This window comes from Tursiops truncatus, chromosome 5 (assembly GCF_011762595.2).
Source record: "Tursiops truncatus isolate mTurTru1 chromosome 5, mTurTru1.mat.Y, whole genome shotgun sequence".
Classification (NCBI taxonomy): Eukaryota; Metazoa; Chordata; class Mammalia; order Artiodactyla; family Delphinidae; genus Tursiops; species Tursiops truncatus.
In genome coordinates, this window is record NC_047038.1 from 52,961,138 (window position 1) to 52,984,779 (window position 23,642).

General features: G+C 36.1%; 1 protein-coding gene across 1 annotated transcript in view; it reads left to right on the forward strand.

Moving 5' to 3' along the window:
• Window positions 1–23,642, forward strand: part of STIM2 (stromal interaction molecule 2) — a 169,303-nt gene that overhangs the window by 90,199 nt on the left and 55,462 nt on the right. Inside the window, exon 3 of the mRNA XM_019928374.3 lies at window positions 13,752–13,866. Within this exon, the coding sequence (XP_019783933.1) occupies window positions 13,752–13,866 (115 nt within the window). The remainder of the gene's footprint in view (window positions 1–13,751; window positions 13,867–23,642) is intronic.

The window sequence follows — 23,642 nt, forward strand, 5'->3', positions numbered from 1 at the left end:
AAATTAGAACACTTCCTAACACCATATACAAAAATAAAGTCAAAGTGGATTAAAGACCTAAATGTAAGGCCAGACACTATAAAACTCTTAGAGGAAAACATGGGCAGAACATTCTATGACATAAATCACAGCAATATCCTTTTTATTTTTCTTTTAATTTTTTTTTTTTGCGGTACGCGGGCCTCTCACTGCTGTGGCCTCTCCCGCTGCTGAGCACAGGCTCCGGACGCGCAGGCTCAGTGGCCATGGCTCACGGGCCTAGCTGCTCTGTAGCATGTGGGATCTTCCCGGACCGGGACACGAGCCTGTGTCCCCTGCATCGGCAAGCGGACTCCCAACCACTGCGCCACCAGGGAAGCCCCTTTTTTAAATTTTTAAAGTTTATTTTTAATTTTTTTTTGCGGTACGTGGGCCTCTCACTGTTGTGACCTCTCCCGTTGTTGGAGCACAGGCTCCGGACGCGCAGGCTCAGAGGCCATGGCTCACGGGCCTAGCCGCTCCGCGGCATGTGGGATCTTCCCAGACCGGGGCACAAACCCGTGTCCCCTTCATCGGCAGGCGGACTCTCAACCACTGCGCCACCAGGGAAGCCCCGCAAGATCCTTTTTGATCCACTTCCTAGAGAAATGGAAATAAAAACAAAAATAAATGGGACCTAATGATACTTAAAAGCTTTTGCACAGCAAAGGAAACCATAAATAAGCCGAAAAGACAACCCTCAGAATGGGAGAAAATATTTGCAAACAAAGCAACCGACACAGGGTTAGTCTCCAAAGTACACAAGCAGGTCATGCAGCTCAATATCTAAAAAGCAAACAGCCCAATCCAAAAATGGGCAGAAGACCTAAATAGACATTTCTCCAAAGAAGATATACAGATTGCCAACAAACACATGAAGGGATGGTCAACATCACTAATCATTAGAGAAATGCAAATCAAAACTACAATGAGGTATCATCTCACACCGGTCAGAATGGCCATCATCAAAAAATCTACAAACAGTAAATGCTGGAGAGGGTGTGGAGAAAAGGGAACCCTCTTGCACTGTTGGTGGGAATGTAAATTGATACAGCCACTATGGAGAACAGTATGGAGGTTCTTTCAAAAACTAAAAATAGAACTACTGCATGATCCAGCAATCCCACTACTGGGCATATACCCCAAGAAAACCATAATTCAAAGAGAGTCATGTACCACACTGTCCATTACACCACTTTACAATAGCCAGGACATTGAAGCAACCTAAGCGTCCATTGACAGATGAATGGATAAAGAAGATGTGGCACGTACATACAAATGGAATATTAATCAGCCATAAAAAGAAACGAAATTGAATTATTTGTAGTGAGGTGGATGGACCTAGAGTCTGTCATGCAGAGTGAAGTAAGTCAGAAAGAGAGAAACAAATACTGTATGCTAACACATATATATGGAATCTAAAAAAAAAGGTTCTGACGAACCTATGGGCAGGACAGGAATAAAGACGCAGATGTAGAGAATGGATTTGAGGACACGGGGAGGGGGAAGGGTAATCTGGGATGAAGTGAGAGAGTAGCATTTACATATATACACTACCCAATGTAAAATAGATAGCTAGTGGGAAGCAGCTGCATCACACAGGGAGATCAGCTCAGTGCTTTGTGACCACCCAGAGGGGCGGGATAGGGAGGGTTGGAGGGAGATGCGAGAGGGAGGGAATATGGGGATATATATATATATATATATATACGTATAGCTGATTCACTTTGTTATACAGCAGAAACTAACACAACATTGTAAAGCAATTATACTCCAATAAAGATGTTAAAAAAATAGAATGCATTACTTTATATTTCATTTAAGAGTGATAATATGCTGAAGAGCTCAAATTAGTATTCTAAAGTTTATTTTTACTGTTGTGTAACAATCTTTCCCAGTAACTAGTGAAAACAGTTTCTTAATGAAAGTAACAGAACATTCTTTGTAAGTTAACGATCACTGAATGTGTTTTTCTCATTGATTACCCAAATAATATTTCCCCAAACTCTGTGTCTGTTAAGTCTGTGCATATGTGTACATATGAACTGGTTTGTGAATATGGCTCAGTATAGATTTTAAATCTAACAGTGTATGGAGAATGTTTAAATGAAAAAAAGCATGTACTGTGGGGGCAGAGGATATATGGGAACTCTACTTTTCTGCTAAATTTGCCTGTGAACATAAAACTGTTCCAAAAAATAAAGTCTAAAAAAAATCATGTACTATTTTAGTACTATTAGTACTACTAATACTATTTGAATTGGAATCCATGGCAGATTTACAAAGTTAAAGTGATATCATTTAGTTTTGTGCCAGGAGCCATGTATAAAATTGTTGTATTTGTCTGTGATGTCATTATTTTAAGTTGCACATGCAAAAATCATTTTTCTAAAATTAGTATTAAAGTGAAACAAGTAAATGCATTTAATAGAACAAGTATCCCGTAAATAGAACTGTCTATGTGTATGATTAGGTTGAACAGTGTAAAAATACTGATATTTGACCATGTTTAATTATATAAAGGTATATTGTAGGTCATTGGAGATTTTAAAGTTATTTCAATAAATAATACTTGGATAACTAAGATTTGGAGAAAAATAAAATCAGATTCTAACCTTTCACCTTACATCAAAAATAAATCAGATTAAAAACTTTAATAAAAGTGAAACCATTCAGGAGTTAAAAGAAAATATAGGTGAATACTTATTAAAAATTACTAGAACTTATGACTAAGAACCTGTCAGTTCCCTTAATTAGTCTGATTAAAACTTGGTTCTTAATATTGGCAAGGCAAAAAGAATATCAGATGGAAGGAACTGTTCAATTATAGCTCTGGCTTTTATCTGTAGATATTTTTTCTCTCCTTAGGAAGGTCTCTCACTGTTTACTGCTGTGATTGCCTGGCAGACTTGTGTGTGTGTGTGTGTGTGTGTGTGTGTGTGTGTGTGTGTGTGTGTGTGTGTGTGTGTGTGTGTGTGTGTGTGTATGCACACTTCTGTGTATTTGCACTTCTCTGCACTCTTCTTTTTCCTTTATCTAACTCTAATATGGAAGTATGCCTTTCCTTGAGTTCCCCCAAAGCTGAAACAAATTTTGGATGGCTTCATATCCTTTAGTTTTGATTAAAAGAATATATAGACAATAATATGCAGTTGGATAATTAGTTTATAAAGTCAATTTACAGTTTGATTTTGTGGTTCCTTATATTTCTAATTCCCTATTTTTCTCTTGCTTTATTTCCCTATGTCAAAAGTCATCTTTGCTTATTACTGGTCATTAAATGAGTGTAGACTTTGGGTAATGAGTGCCGGATGGGGACTGGCAAGCTACAGAAGTTTTGTTACTTGAGGATTGTATATTTTAGGATGATTTTGGCTGCAAGTTATATAATATCTGAATTAAAGTAGCTTTACAAGTAGGAGTTTAGCATTTGAAAAGAAATTACCATAAGTCTGTGACCAAATGGTTTCAAGGTTAGTTCAGAAGCTCAGTGATGTGTAGACTCTGTGTTAGCTTTTTTTCATTTTCTTGGCTTTCTGCTCATGCTACAAAGCTCCAAGTTTTGTATATCCTCGCATGATAACATCAAGAGTGAGGAGATTGGAGGGCTGTTGTTTTGCCTTTATCTCAGTCTCTCTTTCTTTATCAGAGAGGAGTCCAACACATATTCCCAGATGTAAATTAAGTATGTAATATTTCATAAAAGAAATACAGATGGTTAGTAAACATATATGAGAATTTTAATCTCACTAAGGCTCTGGGAATGCCTGATTTAATTCTGTGTTGTTCTTGGAAATTATCAGACAGTGCCTTGATGAATCTAGCTAACACCTTCCTGCATTAGGATAGGAGTTAACAGATAGTATGAAAATGTACATCAGAAGCTCTGATTGATTTGTTATAATTTTGTTTTTTAATGTATTAGGCATGTAACAGAGCTTCTAGTCAGCATGAAAAAATATACAAGGTAATCATACTCAGTGAACATAATTTTATTAAGTATCAGATTTATTAAATGTAAGCTCTTTTTTTAAGGATAAATAGACCTTATTTTAAATTTTACCATGGTAGTCCCATAATTTGTTTAATAATTCTCCTAATTATTGGCAGTTTGGGTGTTCTCAAATTTTTATTGTTGGTTAAACGATATTGCAATGAAAGTTCTTGACCTTTTTTTATAGTTTTGGGAGTGTTGCTGTAGGATAAATTCTGAAAAGTGGAAATTCTGAGGTAAAAGCAATGAGCATTTAACATTTTAATTGATTTGCTAAAATTATCCTCCAAAAGTGTTGTGCTAGTTTGTACTCCCACAGAGGTATGAATGTGCCATTTCCTACACATCCTGTACAGGCTTTGTGTTTTTTTCCACCAGCTTGAGGTATAATTGACTTACAATAAATTGCATATATTTTTCCCATGTAGTTACATTTCCAGCAATCTTTCTTCTGCTTATAGGGCTTGTTTTTTTTTTTTGCGGTACACGGGCCTCTCACTGTTGTGGCCTCTCCCGTCGCGGAGCACAGGCTCTGGACACGCAGGCCCAGCGGCCATGGCCCACGGGCCCAGCCGCTCCGCGGCATGTGGGATCCTCCTGGACCAGGGCATGAACCCGCGTCCCCTGCGTCGGCAGGCGGACTCTCAACCACTGCGCCACCAGGGAAGCCCTGCTTATAGGGCTTTAAAAACATTTCTAGTGGTACAGGACTTCTTGTCTGAACAAACTCTTCTGGTGTTTGTATATATGAAAAAGTTTTTATTTTGCCTTCATTTTTGAAAGGTGCTTTTGCTAGGTAAGAATTGTAGGTTAACAAGTTGTTTGTTTTTTTCCCATACTTTAAATATGCTGCTGAAGTATTCCTTGGGTTGTATTGTATATGATGAAAAGTCTGCTGTCCTCCTTTTCTTTCCCCTATACTTAATGTGCCTTTTTTCCCCTCTTCTAGATGCTTTTAAGATACTCTGTTTATCCCTCATTTAAAGCTGTTTGACTGTCATGTGGATTGGTGTAGTTTGTGTCTCTTGTCTTGAGGTTTATTGATCTTATGGAATCTATAGGGTTCATAGTTTTAATAAAATTTGGAAAAATTATAGCCATCATTTCTTCCAATAAGATTTTTTGTCACTCTTTCTTGGTTCCTCAGGGACTCCAGTTACAACTGTGTTAGGCTGCTTGAAGTAGACCCACGGCTCATTATCCAATTTGGATAGTTTTTTTTTTTTTTTAAATAGAGTTTTTTGGCTGCGTTGGGTCTTCGTTGCTGTGCGCAGGCTTTCTCTCATTGTGGCGAGCAGGGGCTACTCTTTGTTATGGTGTGCGGGCTTCTCATCGTGGTGTCTTCTCTTGTTGCAGAGGACAGGCTCTAGACATGCGGGCTTCAGTAGTTGTGGCATGTGGGCTCAGTAGTTGTGTCTCACTGGCTCTAGAGCGCAGGCTCAGTAGTTGTGGCGCATGGGCTTTGTTGCTCTGTGGTGTGTGGGATCTTCCTGGACCAGGGCTTGAACCCATGTCCCCTGCATTGGCAGGCTGATTCTTAACCACTGTGCCACCAGGAAAGTCCCTGGATAGTTTCTAATGCTTATTGTATTTAAGTTTGCTAATATTAGTCTGCCATGTTTAATCTGTCATTAATCTCATTTAGTGTATTTTTCATCTCATTCATTGTAGTTTTCATGTTTAGAATTTTGATTTGGGTCTTTAGAAAAGAACTTTAAACATGTCTCAATTAACATGCTTAATATTTACCCTAACTTAAATATCTAGAATATAATTGCAGTAGTTATTTTAATATGTTTATTTACTAATTCTCTCATCTGTGCCATTTTTGGACTGGTTTTAATTGATTTTTATCCTAATTTGAGGTTGTATTTCTCTGTATCTTTGCATGTCTGGTAATTTTTCAGTGGGTGCCAGACATCGTAGATTTTACCTTGTTGGGTGTGGGTATTTCTAGTTATTCCTATAAATGTTCTTAAGCTTTGTTCTAGGACAGGTTTAAGTTACTTGGGAATAGTTTAATCCCTTTGGCTGGTACTTATAAGCTTTTTAGGCAAGACCAATGTGGAGCTTAGTCTAAGGTTAATATTCCCTAGTACTGAGGCAAAACCCTTTTTAGTGTTCTACCGGGTGACACACAAATTATGGTTTTCTACTCTGTCTTGTAGGAATAAGCACCATTCCCTGCCCTGTGAAATCTTCAGGGATTGTTTTCACTAATTCTTTTGCATGTCTTTTTTCTTTGGCTTGCTGTAGCTTCCTTGCATGCATGAGCTGATCGGTAGTCAGCTAAAGACTCAAGGCATTCTTTCTAGATATCCAGGCTTCTCCCTCTGTGCAGCTTACTGTTCTCTGGTACTTAGTCCTGTATTCTCTACCCTCCCTTAGTCTCCTCAGCCTTTCAGTTCCATCTCTTCAACTCAGGACTGCCAGTCTCTGCCTGGGTTCTCTCTTCCTGCACCTTGTTCTGGAAGTTCTCTCCAGGAACTAATTTAGGGCAGCCATAGGGCATACTTTGTTTGTTTCTTGTCTCTCAGAGATCACTGTAATTTGTTGCCTAGTGTTCAATGTCTTGAAAGCTGGTGTTCCTTACATTTTGTATGGGTTTTCAGTTGTTTTGGGGGAGGATGGTACATCTGGTCTCTATAATTTCATCTGTGGCTGGAAATGTAAGTTCTGACTTACTAAATTTTCGCCAAAAAAAAACAGAAGGAGATTTTTTGTTTGTTATGTCTTGAATGCTTATCACTACTTAAAGTGAAATTCACATATTTGTGTTAAATTTGAGTGACTTACTTTATATATATTACTGATGTTATGCTGATTGGATATAAGTTTAATTTATGTGATCTTACGAGTATTGATCACACACAAATTCATGGATAGCAGAAAGACATGTATGTAGGTATTTGGGTGTTCAGAGTTCTGGAATCTGAGACCAAATCCTAATGGTAGGTTTTGGCAGAGGAAACTAAGGCCAAAACTTGACTTTGGTCTATCTCTAGTTGGCACAGTACCTACCTGTTTTAACTCTAGTATATATTTTCACCATATATTTGTAAAGCTATGCTCTCTTTTTTATCATTATAACTTTGTGAGATATCTTTTACCTTTTATTTTCCAAATGAGAACACAGAAGGTAAGTCATTTTGACTCTTTTGTGTTCTTTTTAATGACAGTACAGTGCTATTTTTCTTTTTTAAACTAGTGGGCAGACTGATGGAATCATGGGTAATTTTGTTAGAGATTTTTGGATTATGATCAATAATAATTTTGAAGAATAACCATGATATAGGTCATGCATTGGTTTCTGTAAAACAAATGGCAGGCCGACTTCAGTTGATAAAAACATTGTGTTTTACAAGTTTCTTTGTAAATTAGTTGTTTGACTCTGACCATGGGTCATCTCTCTGTCTATTAACTGATCCATCAATTTCACCAGTGTCATAAATAATGGTTAAGTTCTACAATTAGCTTAAAAAAGGCTATGGTCTAGCTTAAATGGTGTTGACAGTAATTGTGGAACCGGTTGAACCCTGAGCTGTTCAGAGAACAGGATCCTAAGGAGGTCATCATTGGATTTATTATTGCAGGTAAACTGGGGATTGACTGGTGGTTTTTTGATGTTGGAAGCTCAGGGAATGGGATTAAGGGCTGAAATGGTACTATGGCAACGCTGCAAGGAGTTACCCTGGTGGGAGGTGGAGCAGAAATGTAAAGTTATGCTTGTATTAAAATGGAGAAACTATCCAAATCAGCCTGAATTTTTCATTAGCGTATAATTTAGATGTTTGAATTTAGGATCTGAAGAAAATTTTTTCAGATGTTAAATAATTATACTGTTTTTTTTCATTCTTAACTTTCATGAAAACATATACCAGTTTGCCTGTGTTCTCTTGTGTTTTTGTCATCATCCATCTTAGATGATAAGATCAAAGTTATTAAAACAAGGAATGTGTTAGTATACTAGAAGTAGCTCACACTTTTGAGTGTTTACTATATACCGGGCACTGTTCTTTACACATCATATGAAATAAATTAATTTTCACAACCCTTTGATGTATGACTTTTATTACCATTTTGCTGATGAGAAAACAGGAGCACAGAGCATAAAGTAATTTACTTAAGGTCATTTGACAAATAGATTTGGGATATCTGTGTGGTCTGGAGACTGAGTCTGTGCTCTCAGTCACTGTGCTGTTTGTTTTAACAATTTTGGGATGAAGAGAGAAACATAGGCAGCTCATGCTTAATTGTTAATGTTATCATTTCTGAGAGTTTGGGAATCAACTTTTACAGAATATCCAGGTTAGGATGATGATGAAGAACTTACGTTTTAGAATTATTTAGAATTTACTTTCACTATTAGGTCTTCTAAATAGCTATATACAAAATAGAATAAATTGTTAACCCTCTCATTGCCTTAGCTTTTTCATTTTTAAAAGTTGAGATTAACAGTAGTTACCTTTCTTGTTATGCATTCTTTCCCCTCTGAAGCATTATGCTAAGCTATTTTAGTATTATTTTCAAGACAGGAAGACCCTGGAATTGTTTTCAAGGAACGCATCTGCTTTGACTGACTCACATATCAGACCTTGGATGATAGGTGTTGTTTTGATGACAGGTGTCCTTTGGGAAAATCTCTGCTTACATTGTCAGTGAAAAGACTGTGGTTTTCCTCTCCATCTCTGTGTTACGTATTTTGTTTCAGAATATGTGAAATGGTACTTTAAGAGTATTGGGCAATCTTTTCTTCATAAATGTCTAAGTTCCCCAAAATGTGTATTAAACCTACCAATATAGTTGGGGTGAAACTCATTTATTTAGGCTTTAAACTTCAACAGTAATAACATTGATATATAAAAACCAATTATTTTGGTTCCAAACATTTTTATTGTCTAATACTTCTGTGCACTATGAACGCATTTTTAATTTAAACTTTTTCATAACCATATGTAATGGGCAATTTTATTTCCCTCACTGTACAGAGGAGAAATAGGAGGCTAGAGAGAACGTAAGTAGTGAAGTCAGATTTTGAATACAGTCTGTCGCTTCCAGAGTCTGAGTGCTTAACTGTGATGATAAATCACCTCTCCTGGGTTTTGAAGTCTTAAAATTGTGTATTTAAAAATAAAAGAGGAAAGACAGATTTATCATTGTTACATCATGGCAATCAGGACAAGAATTGTATAGCCCAGGCCTCCGGAGTAACTGAGACTGGAAAGTTATTGGGAACCGAGGCAGTTCTGTTGCTGTATCTTTCTGTGTGCTCACTCCTATCTCTTTTATTATTTTCTCTTTCTGCATATTGGCTTCCTCCGTTCTCCTCACCACCTGGCCCACCTTGACTGCTCATAAAATGGTACCTTCAACACAAGTGTCTTTACTACCTTAAAAATCCAGAACCTTGGCCAAGTGATGCAGCTTTTCATGATCTGATTTGTAGTTTCCTGTGAGATAGAATTTTGTCATCCTGGTCAGGCTCTGGATTATTTTCTTCTGGGTCGAGTGTCTGTCCTTTGGTCACATAGCTGTGGCGGGGGTGATAGGTTGAGGGAGGGGACACATTCAGGGATCTACACTAATGTTGGTAGGTAGTTCTCAGGGAAAGAGGTAGAGGCTGAATAGAGTCCCCAAATATGTCTATATTAATATGTATCAGATTTTATTAAGCAGTATCATAAAAATACACAATACAAATATCAATACAAATGCAATAAATAGCATAAAAATAAAACAATAAAAGTAAATACAACAAAATAATGCACAAATACAAAATATAAATACAAATATAAAATGCAAAATAATATATATGTTACAGGTACAAGGAACTGAAATCAATCTTTCAAAAGGTGACTTCCTGTAAGGTTGTGACAGTCAAGGAAAGACTGATGAACTGTTCTCAATTGAAGGAGACTAAAGGGACATGTGGACTAAATTTAACACATGGTCCTAGATTGAATCCTTTTGCTACAAAGAATATCATTGGGGCAACTGCACATATGGAATGTGTTCTGTGGATTAAATAGTAGGGAATATAGAGTATCAGTGTTAATTTCCTAATTTTTGTGGTCATACCATCACTATATAGGATGACATCATGTTTATAGGAAAACATGCTGAATTATTCATTGATAATGGGACAACATGCCTGCAACTTATTCCCAAGTGATTCAGCTGGGGGGAAAAAGCTTTTTGTTTATTCTGCAACCTTTGAAAATATTTCAAAATAAAAAGTAAAAAAGAAAAAAAACCTGTAACTTCTTTAAACTGGATATGTAATTTCTTTAATGGTACCAGAAGAATTTATATAAAAGAATCCTCTGGGTAAATGTTTTTGAAAAGAATATTCAACAGTCATTTATTTATTGAGCATTCCTTTATTTGTATTGTCAGTGCAGACTTTCCTGCAGTAGGTTTGCATAATTGGATATGTTTACTAAGGAACTCTACATTGTTTGCTGTACGTTATTTGAAGATTTACTTCATGGGATTTCAGATTCTATTTTCAGATTTCTTAATTCACAGATTTTAATGAATAAGAAATATTTATAATTTGCTCATGCATTTTCAGTTATTGGTGACTCTTTTTAAAATTTCTCTACTAGCCTCCCCCATTCTAAAATCTGCAGTTTCCTGTGAAGTTATAAAGTGTGAGCAGTCAGAATTGTCTGCTCCTTTGTAGGATATTTGGAAAATGGTTTAATGGAAGCTAATGGTTTGTATTGTATTTGGTTTAAGTATTTTCCAACTCAGTGTCAACATAAAGTAATTCTAATTATGGTGCTTTCTAGTCATATTTTATGATCAAAATGTTGAAGATATATTAGATATAGAGTATACTTTTGTTATATGAATATACTTTTGTTTTATTTTGAGGGTCATATTTTATTTTATTTATTTATTTTTTTTGTGCTATGCGGGCCTCTCACTGTTGGGGCCTCTCCCGTTGCGGAGCACAGGCTCCGGACGCGCAGGCTCAGCGGCCATGGCTCACGGGCCTAGCCACTCCGCGGCATGTGGGATCTTCCCAGACTGGTGCACGAACCCGTGTCCCCTGCATCGGCAGGTGGACTCTCAACCACTGCGCCACCAGGGAAGCCCTCCAGGGTCATATTTTAAAACAGAAGTATGTATTAATTTTTGAATGATAATTCCAGAGAAAACATAATTCAGTGTATTTATTCAGTTTATGCTCAACTTTCTTAGGAGTCAGTTCTTTTATAGCAGATGTACTATAGATATCTTTATAAGCTTTTTAAATTGTCTTTTTTATATCTTAATTATTTTGTTAAGCACATATTTTGATAGATATCTATACACTCATTCTAGGCTTTCTAGAGTAATTCAGTAGCTAGAAAGCCACACCTAGTTTATATATGGTAATTAGCTTTATTTTCTGAAATATGTTGATCCTAAAGCCACAGAACTCTACTTCTGGGCTCTTTGTGTTCACGTGGTAAAAAGAATTTCCTAGGACATTGTTTTTTTAATGTGTCACATAAATGAAACAGTTGCCATTTGTTCCAACTGACTGGACCATTTCCAAGACAGGCTTCCTCTCTGCTCTGTCAATCATCATGTTTTTCATTCTAGAATTTCTCTCTAACTCTTGGATCTCTTCCAAGATAGGGGCAGTTTCTGAGCATCTCAGTGGCAGATATTTTCCAGGTATTATCTACAGGTTTCAAAAATTGTCAGTCAGAAGAGGAAGAGGGATGGGCAGAAATAGGGAAATAGAAACTGGGAAATAGAAATAGACAGGAGGAGTGGAGGCAGTGAGGCAGGTCCCTTTAAAAATAACTTTAAAAAAGGACATTTAGGGGCTTCCCTGGTGGCGCAGTGGTTGAGAATCTGCCTGCCAGTGCAGGGGACACGGGTTCGAGCGCTGGTCCAGGAAGATCCCACATGCTGCGGAGCAACGAAACCCGTGCGCCACAACTGCTGAGCCTGTGCTCTAGAGCCCACGAGCAACAACTACTGAAGCCCGCACGCCTAGAGCCAGTGCTTCACAACAAGAGAAGCCACCGAAATGAGAAGCCTGTGCACCACAGCGAAGAGTAACCCCGCTCGCCGCAACTAGAGAAAGCCAGCGCACAGCAGCGAAGACCCAACACAGCCAAAAATAAATAAATTTTAAAAAAAAGGGGGCCATTTAGGAAAAAAAAGAGTAAGGCATTGTTTAGAACAATATAATATACAAGTGCTAAAGTGGGCCTTCTAGATTAGTGCTTTCCAGATTACCTCTATGGTGAAGAACCAGATATTTTGTTACCAGTTCATTATGGATAGGACCTACATGGCAAGTAAATTTACCTCATGCTTGGGGTCAGATTCCTTGAAAGCATTGTCTAATTGCTATAAAGGTTTCTAAATTCTGAAATTTCTTCATTTCTGTGTATATTCTACACCAGTGTCAGTTTGCTGATTGACACTAGTCTGCTGACCACATGCAGAGTAGTGGTTTTTCCTAAAACTTTGTTTCTTCATTTGTACCCAAGGTTATTTAGCTTAGAAAAGTGAAATGATTTTCTCTATATTTCTCTACAGCTATTAAAGTTTTCTTTTTCAGTTTCAGTAGAGAACAGCTCTACTCAAAAGTAAAATTTGGTCTTTTGTTTGAGGGTGATGTTCATTGTCAGTATATAAAAGTCAGAAAAATATGCCTCTAGGGTTTGGAGCTCTAAGAGATTTCTACTTTCTGCATTATGGATTTCTGAAATAAGCTTTTGTATGATCTTATAATTTTGGAATCTGAAAAAAAAATTAATAAAGATACCAAATAAAACAATACCAAAGCAAGAAAGATCAGAAATATTGAGGTAGAAAAAGCATAATAATTTATAAAAACTATTAGTTTTATATAATTAGAGTATTGGGTTGATTTGGGGAAAGTGTCAATAGTTAAAGCCTAAAAGATTGTCAGGGACAAGATTGGGAAATGGTATGTAATTCTTAAAAAGTTAGCTTTTTATTTGCTAGACAGTGAAGGGCAGTTGGAGAATTTTATATAATGAAGCAATACGGAGTAGATTGGTTTTTAGCAAAGAAAATTTTTAGTGTTTTCTCTCTGTATATACTTTAAAGTAAGATTAATAGAGGATCTACTTCAGTTTTGTAAAATACTTTAGTTCTAAACACTGTAATCATGTCTTTCAACTATAAGTAATGACTTAAAAGGTAGAAGAACAGAAATACGATGCAGTAATTGAGGTTAGTATTTAGTATGTTCTGAAATACCCCTGTCATTAAGTATTTGGTAAAAATGTATAATAATTGAGGCAGTACATTATGCTGTTGAGTGTAACCAAACTGCTTGGGTTGGAATCTCAGCTCTGACATTCATTATTTTTTCAACCTTAGGCAAATTACTTAACCTCTTTGGGCCTTGGTTTTCTTATCTATAAAATGGCAATACATAATACTTTCCTTATAGAACTGTCATGAAGTTAAATGACTGTGTGTGTGTGTAGATATGACGTATTTATTATATAATGTGCAATAGGGCCTGATAAATAATGAGTTAAATAAGTACTTTTACTGCTGCTGTTATGATTAGAAGACATCTCATTAAATAAATTTTATAAACATTTAAGAATGTGAGTATAAAATACCAAACATGCACCAGTTATGATCAGAAAATTACCAGCTGCTGTTTTTCACATTTTACTTTCTTCTGTTTGTAGAGAATAAAATAATGAATTTAAGTATACTTAACTTAGTGTTTTCTCTTTTATAGTTTATCAGAGAAGATATGAAATATAAAGATGCTACTAATAAACACAGCCATCTGCACAGAGAAGACAAGCATATAACTGTTGAGGATTTATGGAAACGATGGAAAACATCAGAAGGTAAGACTGTTTTAGTGATCTGAATCCCTGAGCTGCTTTTCTCATGTCACTAATTGCATATGATTTACAAACAAATCAAAATAACATTTCTGTGAGGATATTTATATTTTAGTAAATAATTGTTCCATTTTTTATTTTGAAATATGATTTTAATTTTTCTTAGGATTTATTAAAGGTCAGCCTGTTTTCAGATAATTTGATACCTTATACTAGAATAAATAAGGTAACGCATGTCTGAGAGCTTAAAGTTGTAGAGCATTGTTTCATCTGTTAAATGGCATTATTATAAAAGGTTTGTCAAATAAACATGTGGATCCCAAAGTTTAATTTTTTTAAAAACTTATTTGTGGATAAAAAGTGGATCCCAAAGTTTAATTTTTTAAAAAATTTGTGGATCCCAAAGTTTAATTTTTTTAAAAATTTATTTAATGTGGATCCCAAAGTTTAATTTTTTTAAAAATTTATTTAATTAATTAATTTTTGGCTGTGTTGGGTCTTCGTTGCTGTGCGTGGGCTTTTTCTAGTTGCGGCAAGCAGGGGCTACTCTTCGTTGTGGTGTGCGGGCTTCTCACTGCGGTGGTTTATCTTGTTGTGGAGCACGGGCTCTAGGCGCACGGGCTTCAGTAGTTGTGGCACGTGGGCTCAGTAGTTGTGGTGCACGGCTTAGTTGCTCTGTGGCATGTGGGATCTTCCCAGACCAGGGCTCAAACCCGTGTCCTCTGCATTGGCAGGCGGATTCTTAACCATTGTGCCACCAAGGAGGCCCCACCGAAGTTTTTTTTTAATTACGGAGAACAGTTCCTAAAGTCTTTAGAAGGCAAAGTCTGCTGATGATAAAGACTGCATGATACAGTTGTGTAATTTATATTTTATTCCTTTTTCTACCCTTAAGTCCTCAAGCTGTCTTACGGATAGTAATTTTTTAGGGCAGGAAAAGTGTATGGCCTAAAACCTCAACTTGATCCCCAATTGTAGAAAGCTACATAAAAAAAAAGTCTGTTAAGTTTTTTTTCTTTTTCTTTTTTTAGTGACAGTGTCAAACAAAATGTCTTTTTCCTAATGTTTCTATTCTTTTGTCAAAGTCAAGCAATTATATTGTAGCATATGTTTTTCTCTGCCAGTTTGAAGAGCGAAATGAAATTAAAAAGAATGTGGGACAGATTACCAAGTAGGAGTTATGAAAAAATAACAAAGTTTACTAGACTGTCAGTGGTAACATTTGGAAATGAGAAAATACAGGAAACTATTCCATCAACTCAGTATTATTATTAATATAGAAGAAGGTTTGCTTGGGAGGGGAGGGATAAATTGGGAAATTGGGATTGACATATACACACTACTGTGTATAAAATAGATAACTAATAAGGACCTACTGTATAGCACAGGGAACTCTACTCAGTACTCTGTAATGACCTATATGGGAGAAGAATCCAAAAAAAGAGTGGATATATGTATATGAAAACTGATTCACTTTGCTCTACACGTGAAACTAACACAACATTGTAAATCAACTATACTTCAATAAACATTTTTTTTAAAAAAGGTGTTCTTATGGTTTTGTTTTCACTTTCTAAAAGAGGCATCTGATGAAATACTCCGGGAAGAAGAAAAAGAAAGAAGGAAAAAAATACCACTGACTTTAATGAAAGATACATAGACTTAAAAAAAACCTCTCCATTTCCTTTCCCCATATTACTTCAAAATAATATGAACTTGGGTAGGAATAGAAATAAATAATGAGTATACTTATTTATTTAATAAGTATAATATACTTATTTATTTAATAAATAAATGAGTATAAGTTTCATGGGGGAAAGTGCTAGAATGGTCAAAAACTCAGTAAGACTATTTATATGAGATATCTCAGCAATATGTAGATATTAGTAAAGGACTTGGAGATCCAATGGAGTCTGTTGCCACTAGTATATTCTAGATTTGGAGTTTGTGGTAAGCTGAATGGAGCCCACAAAACTAACTACGTTTGAATGAAGGAAAAAAAAAGATTTGACCACTTCTCACCACCTGTTGTGCTACCACCCTGGTTCAGCCCTCATCCCTTTCCTGGATAATTGTGGTAGCTGCCTGAGGGTCTCCTTCTGTATACTTGTGCTCTTTTGAAATTTGTTCTTCACTTAGCAGAGTAATCTATTTAAGATATAAATCAAATTTGCTCAATACCCTGTAATGGCTCAGAGTAAAAGTTAAAATCTTTACAAAGATCTGTAAGGCTCTACATGATCTGTCCTCTCCTGCACCCTCCTCTCTTCCGTTTTCTGTCTTTTCCATTTCTCTCACTCAGTGTGCTCTGCCCAGATGGAATCCTTGCTGCAGGAATGCAGATGTCCTCCTGGCTAATTCGTTATCTCTTTTTCGGGCTCTTCTCTCCTTGAGGCCTACCCTGACCACTCTATTTAAAATTGCAAATTGCAAACCATGTCCCCCTGCCCCCCTCTTGGTCATTTGGCACCCTTGTTGATCCCTCTTACTTAGCTTCACACTTTCTTTACCCCATGTCAGGAATCAGCTTCTAAGTTATAATATAATTGACTTATTTGTTATGTTTGTCTCCCTTCTGTCCCTTACCCCTGAAAATGTTAGCCTCAGAAAGCGGGGTGGGGGGAGGTCTTTGTCTATTTTGTTTATTACTGTGTCCCAAATTCAAGGGGATTCTGTACTTAAACCCCTGGTAAGTTTTGTGGGATCTTTTGTGATTTATGAAAATGTATGTTTGTTATCAGCTTAAGGTCTTTTCAAGTTAAATAGCTTCTTAAGTCTCTTTTTTCCTAGGCTTTCACCTTAATTTCCACCCCCTAAGATTTTACCATTATGGTGATGAGACGATTTCCCCCTAAGCCTTCAAAGAGTTGGCCTAAATTATCTGCTTTATGCTTCCTTTTCTCCAAACCCCAGTCTCGCACATAACCTTCTTAGGGGATTAGGGCTTGGGAGGAAGTATCTTAGGGCTCCTACTAAAACAGCTGCATGGGAGGGAAGAGAGAGGAGTTGAGTGAAATAAACCTCTACTAGAAGCTTTATGGTGACCTGATTGATTTTCTCAGTGTCATTTTTCTCAATTGATTTTACCATGTCATACATAGTCTTTTAATTTATTACAGGCTTCATGTAAAAAGGCAGAGCATTGTTGTTAGATCAGTGGTTTTTAAATCATAGCCTGACAAGCCCTGGGTTTCCTGGAGGTATCTCAGGGACAGGGATAAATGGGTAGAGTTCTGCTTTTATCTGGTATATTCTGTTTCTGTTTAAGATTTCTCTTGAGAAACAAAAAGTAATTCTTCTGAAAAGGTTTGGAAATTGTTGATAAAGAGATTAGAATGCAATAATATGTAATTTAAGGTTGTTTAGTTGAATATGAATATAGGTACATACATACTTATGCACACACATGCATACACACACAAACATACAGTCATACTTTGCCCGTCATTGTTGTGTCTTCAGTGCCTGGAACAGTGCCTTATTTACTTTGATTTTCAGTAAAGATTTGTCTAATGAATTGAATGAATGAGTGTATAGTGCCCCATGAGCATTGCATTCTCAGTAATTCAGTTCATACTTTGAGTACAGGCATTTCTGCCATAATGAAATATATGCACTCCTGGAAAACTTATGCTTTGCAAAATTATGAACTTAAAAATTAGAATTTATGGGAAAAATCGGGGTTGGAGCAGACTACTGAAAACCTGTGCAATGTTGTAATCAGAGCACTAACAGTACTAATAAAACTACAGGTAAAAAAGGCATGTTAAATCCCTAATCAGTAAATACTGTAGTAGATATAGGACTTTACCTTAAAAAATAATTAAAGATAACTTATTAAAAGGAGGTATTAGGTAGGGTTGAAGTTGCTAAATTATGGAGACAAGGGCAATGTGCACAAAGATGAGAACTGAGCAACAAGCATTTCTAAGAGCCTGTGGCCAGATTGAGCTAAAAGGAAGAAGGAATGGTGAGCAGACATCATGTTCATAGCTTTGTTGTTCTGGTATGGAAGGACTAATGAACTCTCTGATAGGATCATACACAGAAGGTGGTGTTTGTGGTAGGCTGTGAGTGTTGACCAGGAGTTCTGGAAGGGGATAATGAGGTAGACCATAAATGGTAGCCCCCATATAGCTCCTCCTTCAGTTACCTGAAAATTTGCTAGAAATGGAAGTGTAGGTAGCATACTAAAGGAGACGTGTGGACTTTCAAGCTGTACAAATTTAAATCCTGGCCCTTCTGTTTATGAACATTAAGACATTTGGCACATTTAAAAATTCACTTGTAAAATGCAATTCTTGTGTGATTTAAATGAGTAGTGTAGTAAAAGTGCCTGGCATAATTCCTGGCAACACTCGATAGGCACTAAGTAAGTGTTGACTTACTTACCTTTGTAATAATGCTGAACGAACTAAAATGTTCAGCTCTATTTAAAGTTTTGTAAGGTTTTTGATTCAGTCTCTTAATATTCATCAATAAAATGAATAGATATATTAGACTACATACTCACCATTGTAGTGTGCAATTCTCTGGTTGGTAAAATGTACCTGAGATCTTTATGGAATATTGTCAGTGGGGAAAAAGTAAAGTTGTGTTCCTCAAAAATTGATACTGATCTCATATAGAAAAATTTCAGCATGACCTGAATGTACTTTTTGTGTGTGTGTGTAGAGAATGCTTGGTTAATTTGCATATGGCAACAGTCCAATACAAATGAAAGCTATTTAAAAAACTAGTATTAGATTTCAGACAGATTTTGATAAACTGGATCAGTTGTTAAAATTAATGAATGAGCAGTTAAATAGTAGCCAGCTACCTCATGAAGGAAAATATAGATAGAAAATTATTGGTTATGTATAAGATCTAGGGACCATAGTAGATTAAAAAACTGATTAAGTAATGTACTGTTTTTAAAAATGATAACTCATTAGGTTAAATAGTTATTTTAACATGTGACACTCATGAGGTAATCTTTCCATACTGTTCAGCACAGGTCTTATCTTACCTAAGGTCATTGTGTAATTTTGGGCTTTACAGATTGAATAGACATCTGGAAAATTTGCTGAAGGTTTATTATTATTATTATTATTGTTTATTGATTAGAAATTTAAAGGAACTGAAATTGTCTGAGAGAATGAAAGATGTCGGCCTTTAATGATGGATGTTTTGAAGTGTATATAAAGCCTAGCTAGAGATAAATGACTAAGAGTGTTTTCTTTCTGTATAGGAAAGCAAAAATGTAAATGTTACATAAAGGATATATAAACGAAAAGAATTCCTGACTATGGGTGTTAAATTTCTAAAAGTAAGGAAGATTATAACTATCTCCTTTGTATAGATCCTTGATATTCATAAGGATTTTCTTCTGGGTGTGAAAGTATAAATGGATCTCTAAATGTTGATAAAATCTATCTGCTTTTTCATGTGTATGTTGTTGGTTACAATGAGACTGGAATGAAAAAAAATGTAAAAGGATCAGTGCACATTGCTTGACATTATCAGCAGAGTAACTCAAAATGTAGACCATTATAGATAATAAGGTAGCCATTATCTTTGTGGCGTCCATCAACACAATATTGTATGTTTACAGTAGTAGACATAGCAGTCACTATGGTGACTGATATTCACTTATACAAGTAAGTATAAGATAAGGCCTTGTTTTTCCAGGAGTTTACGATATTGTTACATGTGCACAGATGAAATGTTAAATAACAGTACAGGAAGGTTTGATTAAATACTGGGTCAGTGGTTCTATTGTGGGAGTTTAAGAGAATGAATAGATTTATTATGAGGAAGTCTTCATTAGGGAGGTGAATTTTCAGCAAGATTTTGAAAGAGAAAATTTTCTTAGAAGTGAGAAAGAGAGAGGGATATACATACAGGTTAGCACATTAAAATGAGTAAATGAATAGGTGTAATTCCAGACTTTAGTCCTAAATCCCTCAAATAAGCACAGTTTATAAGTCAGAAATGTAATTTTTTTTGTTTTCTTTTTGGCCGTACGCGGGCCTCTCACTGTTGTGGCCTCTCCCGTTGCGGAGCACAGGCTCCGGACGTGCAGGCTCAGCGGCCATGGCTCACGGGCCCAGCCGCTCCGCGGCATGTGGGATCTTCCCGAACCGGGGCACGAACCCGGTAAAATTTTACCTTTTACCCGGTAAAAGGTAAAATAACCTTTACCCCTAACAGATGACAAAACCATCCCCTGCATCGGCAGGCGGACTCTCAACCACTGCGCCACTAGGGAAGCCCAGAAATGTAATTTTTTAGTGTACGACACAAGAATAAATCATTGTTTTAATATTTGTCTTTTGCTATTAACATGTAGTGCTTAACCTTTCTGTGTCTTGGTTTTGTCATCTGTTAGGGGTAAAGGTTATCTATTGCATCAAAGTGTTGAGGATGACATGAATTTGTACATGTAAAGTGCTTAGACTAGTGCCTACTACATAGCAAGTGCTCAATGACTGTCCGTTGTTACTATTTTTGTAAGGCAGGTGTGAAGGTGGCACATGGTGGGGATGTTGGAGACTAATATTTCTGAGTTGGGGAATAGTAGAAAATAGGGTTAGTTAGACAGGGAGACCAGACTAGTGATCCTTGATGTTTAAGTCTGATGAACTGCTTTAAGAATGACAAGTAAGATTCCACTGATACACCAGTGCTTACCAAATGATAGTGATTGCCTGGAGGACTGTATTAAGGATGCTTGATCTGTGCCTGGTCTCAATAGCAAAGAAGGATATTACCGTAGAAATTACTGGTTGGCAATATTTACTACGTATGTGGGAGGTGGTGTAGTGTATTTTAACATTTTTATCATCGCACTAAATATTAGGAGCTATTACAGCTTCTTGTTTTAGAAAGTCATATAATATGGAAGAGTTATAGGATGATGAATTCACTATAGGCAGGAAAATCAGCTGTGAGTTTAATGTAATGTGGATTTGAGTGGGAAGAATGAAAATACACAGATACTGAAGATACACAGCTGAAGAATATGTTTTCGGTCCTCCACCTGACTGTAGTCTGTCATTGGAGAAAGTTCTGTTGACAAGTAATTAAAGGATGTGATACTATCTGTAATCAAGATAGGTAGTAGGCACTGTGGGTTAATAGAAAAAGAAGTATATTAGTCTGCCTGCAGAAGTCAGGTAAGGCCAGAGGAGTTAGTTGTGTATAAAGGGACATTTACTTTTTTCACCTTTTGTCACCCTTCCCTGGGAAGGACTCTACTGGATTAATAGCTTTCAGGATATTTGTAATTAATATAGCACATTTTAAAAACACAAGGCACTTAATATGCTTCAAATGCTTATGCTGTTTTATTAGCCCAGATGTTTAACACTTTTCAACTTTTATACAATACTTTTAGTTCTAGTAGAAGCAGTTGTTAGCCATCTATAGAGGTGCTGGGTTTTCATTGTCCACAGAAAGTGGTTTATACAAGGGAAGGCCTGTCCTTGAGGTAGAGTCTGGTTTCAGAATGACAGATGTCATTATTTGCACCACTAACAAAAGTCTTTTGTTGTCAAAGTTTCTTTTATGTAGAGAGTAGTCGACATGAACGTATTGTTCATTTATTCTATCAACCAACATTTAAGTGTATTAATATGGGTTTTTTAGTTTTCTTTTCTCTCTCTTTCTCCTTCTCTTTTATTGTTGGCACTCTTCCTGTTTTACTTCAGGATACTTGACTTTTGGAGACTTAGGGTCATTGCATGTACTGATTTTCTGGGATTAATTATGACTTTTTAATCTCTAGAAGATACTTGACTTTGAGATAGCTCTGTCTTCCTTTATAGTTCTTTCTTGTTTTTGTTCTGAAATAGAGACCACCTCTCAGAATAGGATGCAGCGACCGACTGCCTATTACATCTCTCTGTACTTTGGGCTTTAGAAAACTTGACAATTTCTATTCTGTGTGGACACATGAATTAGATACATTGTGAGACTTCATTTTTTCTCAAATAACAAAAACCCAACTTTTATATATTCATCATATGATGACACTTTTCTTATAATTTAAGGAAGTACTATTCTAAAATTGTGAATTTGCCTTATGGTTTTCTGTATACCTGAATTATTCTACATTTCTCCTCTGCTGTGTTCACAGACTCAAGGGATACCTCAAGTTTGGAGTACAGTAACAGAACCTTCTGCAGAAGGTAAAAATGAGGGCTGTCCACTTTTCACTGTGATGGACTATCTAGAAAACAATAGGCTTTCTTGAACATCTTATTGTTCTTTCCTCCCTTACCCCACCAACTGGGAACCAGTTCCACATGGATGTGTGTTAAATTTTGCTTTACAATCCTTGGTTTGGCAAGGGGGTGGGTAGGAGAACTCTGGTTCAAGTTCTGGTTGTTAAAATATATGTTATTGCGGGAGATTCACTATATCAAATTCTGCTTTAGGTGGAACAAATACTTTGTTCCTGCTCTTTTGGATGAAGAACTTGTTCGTTGGTAATAATATTTTCCTCTTCAAAGATGGTCAGTTTTACAAAAATCTTTTCTCAAACAAATTTTATGCTTACTTGGGTCTTTTTTTCAGTTCCACTGAATATTACTTAGCAATTTAGAAGCAACTGTAATAGAAATAATGCAAATTACAATGAAAATAAAGATTTCACAGATACTAGATAACCATTTTGATTTGAATATGACATATTTCTAAAAATTCATTTCTATAATTCTGAAACATATGTATACACATAATCTGTTATATTACATATATAAATATGTCTCAGAGGGAATGTATGATTAAAACATAGGGTAAATCACATAGCGTTTATATTATGTCTTAAAAATCTTTTCACTCTGTGGATGATTATGTATTCAGGTAGGGTACAAAGTACAAATAATGTTTATTGTCTAACTTTCTCATCTGGTTAAGGTGCTCTTAAATAAGAGGTCCTTAATAAGCATTCCTCTAACATTTGGCCAGTCTTCTGTTTCTCTTTCGCTTTGCATCAGTGTGAGTTCTTCCGAGGTGTTGAAAGTGGTAGACATTTAGATAGTTTTGATTCAAAATGTTTAAAATCAGCTGCTTACTTATTAGTTTAAAACTAAGAGTCTAGATCAGTCTAACAAAATGAAACAGCAAATGTCAGTTGCATTGAAGGAAATTAAGTTTCTATTTCCATCATCAATTTTCTTTCCTTACCAGGTAATAGCTAAAAAAAAAAAGTATAAAACAGGTGTTTATCACTAGGAACTTATGGCTGCTTAAAGGCTATGTTCTAAAACAGAAATAACAATATAGAGTTGTGATTCCCTCATATAAAGGTAACATAGTTAGAGTTATATGAATTAAGAGTTCACTAAGAGAAGGAAAAGGAAAGAGAATAGCCCCTTGGGAATACTGCTAATAAGACAAAAGCGAAGGATTAGCTAATGAAATAAATAATGGCCATCAGAGACATGGGAGGTGAATCAGGGAGGTGCACTTTCTTGAAAGTCTGTAGAGGAGAGTTTTCAGGAAGTGACGGATGGTTGTATAGTTGAGGGCGTAGTCCACCATATTGCAAAGTATCTGCTGAGAGCCCTCATGAAGAATCTTTTTTTAGTTCTCTGTAATAAGAATAGTTGTATTCCTGAGGGGATGATTTGTGACTGATTTTATTTCCTTCTTTGTCTACTTTTTGTAGCTTTTATTAAGGACCTCATTTATATTTTGTGCATGCTTTTAGTTTGATTTTATTTCTCTGGTTCATTGACATCCTTCATGTTTAATTCTCTTTATATTATATGAATCTTTGTAAGTCATTTCTT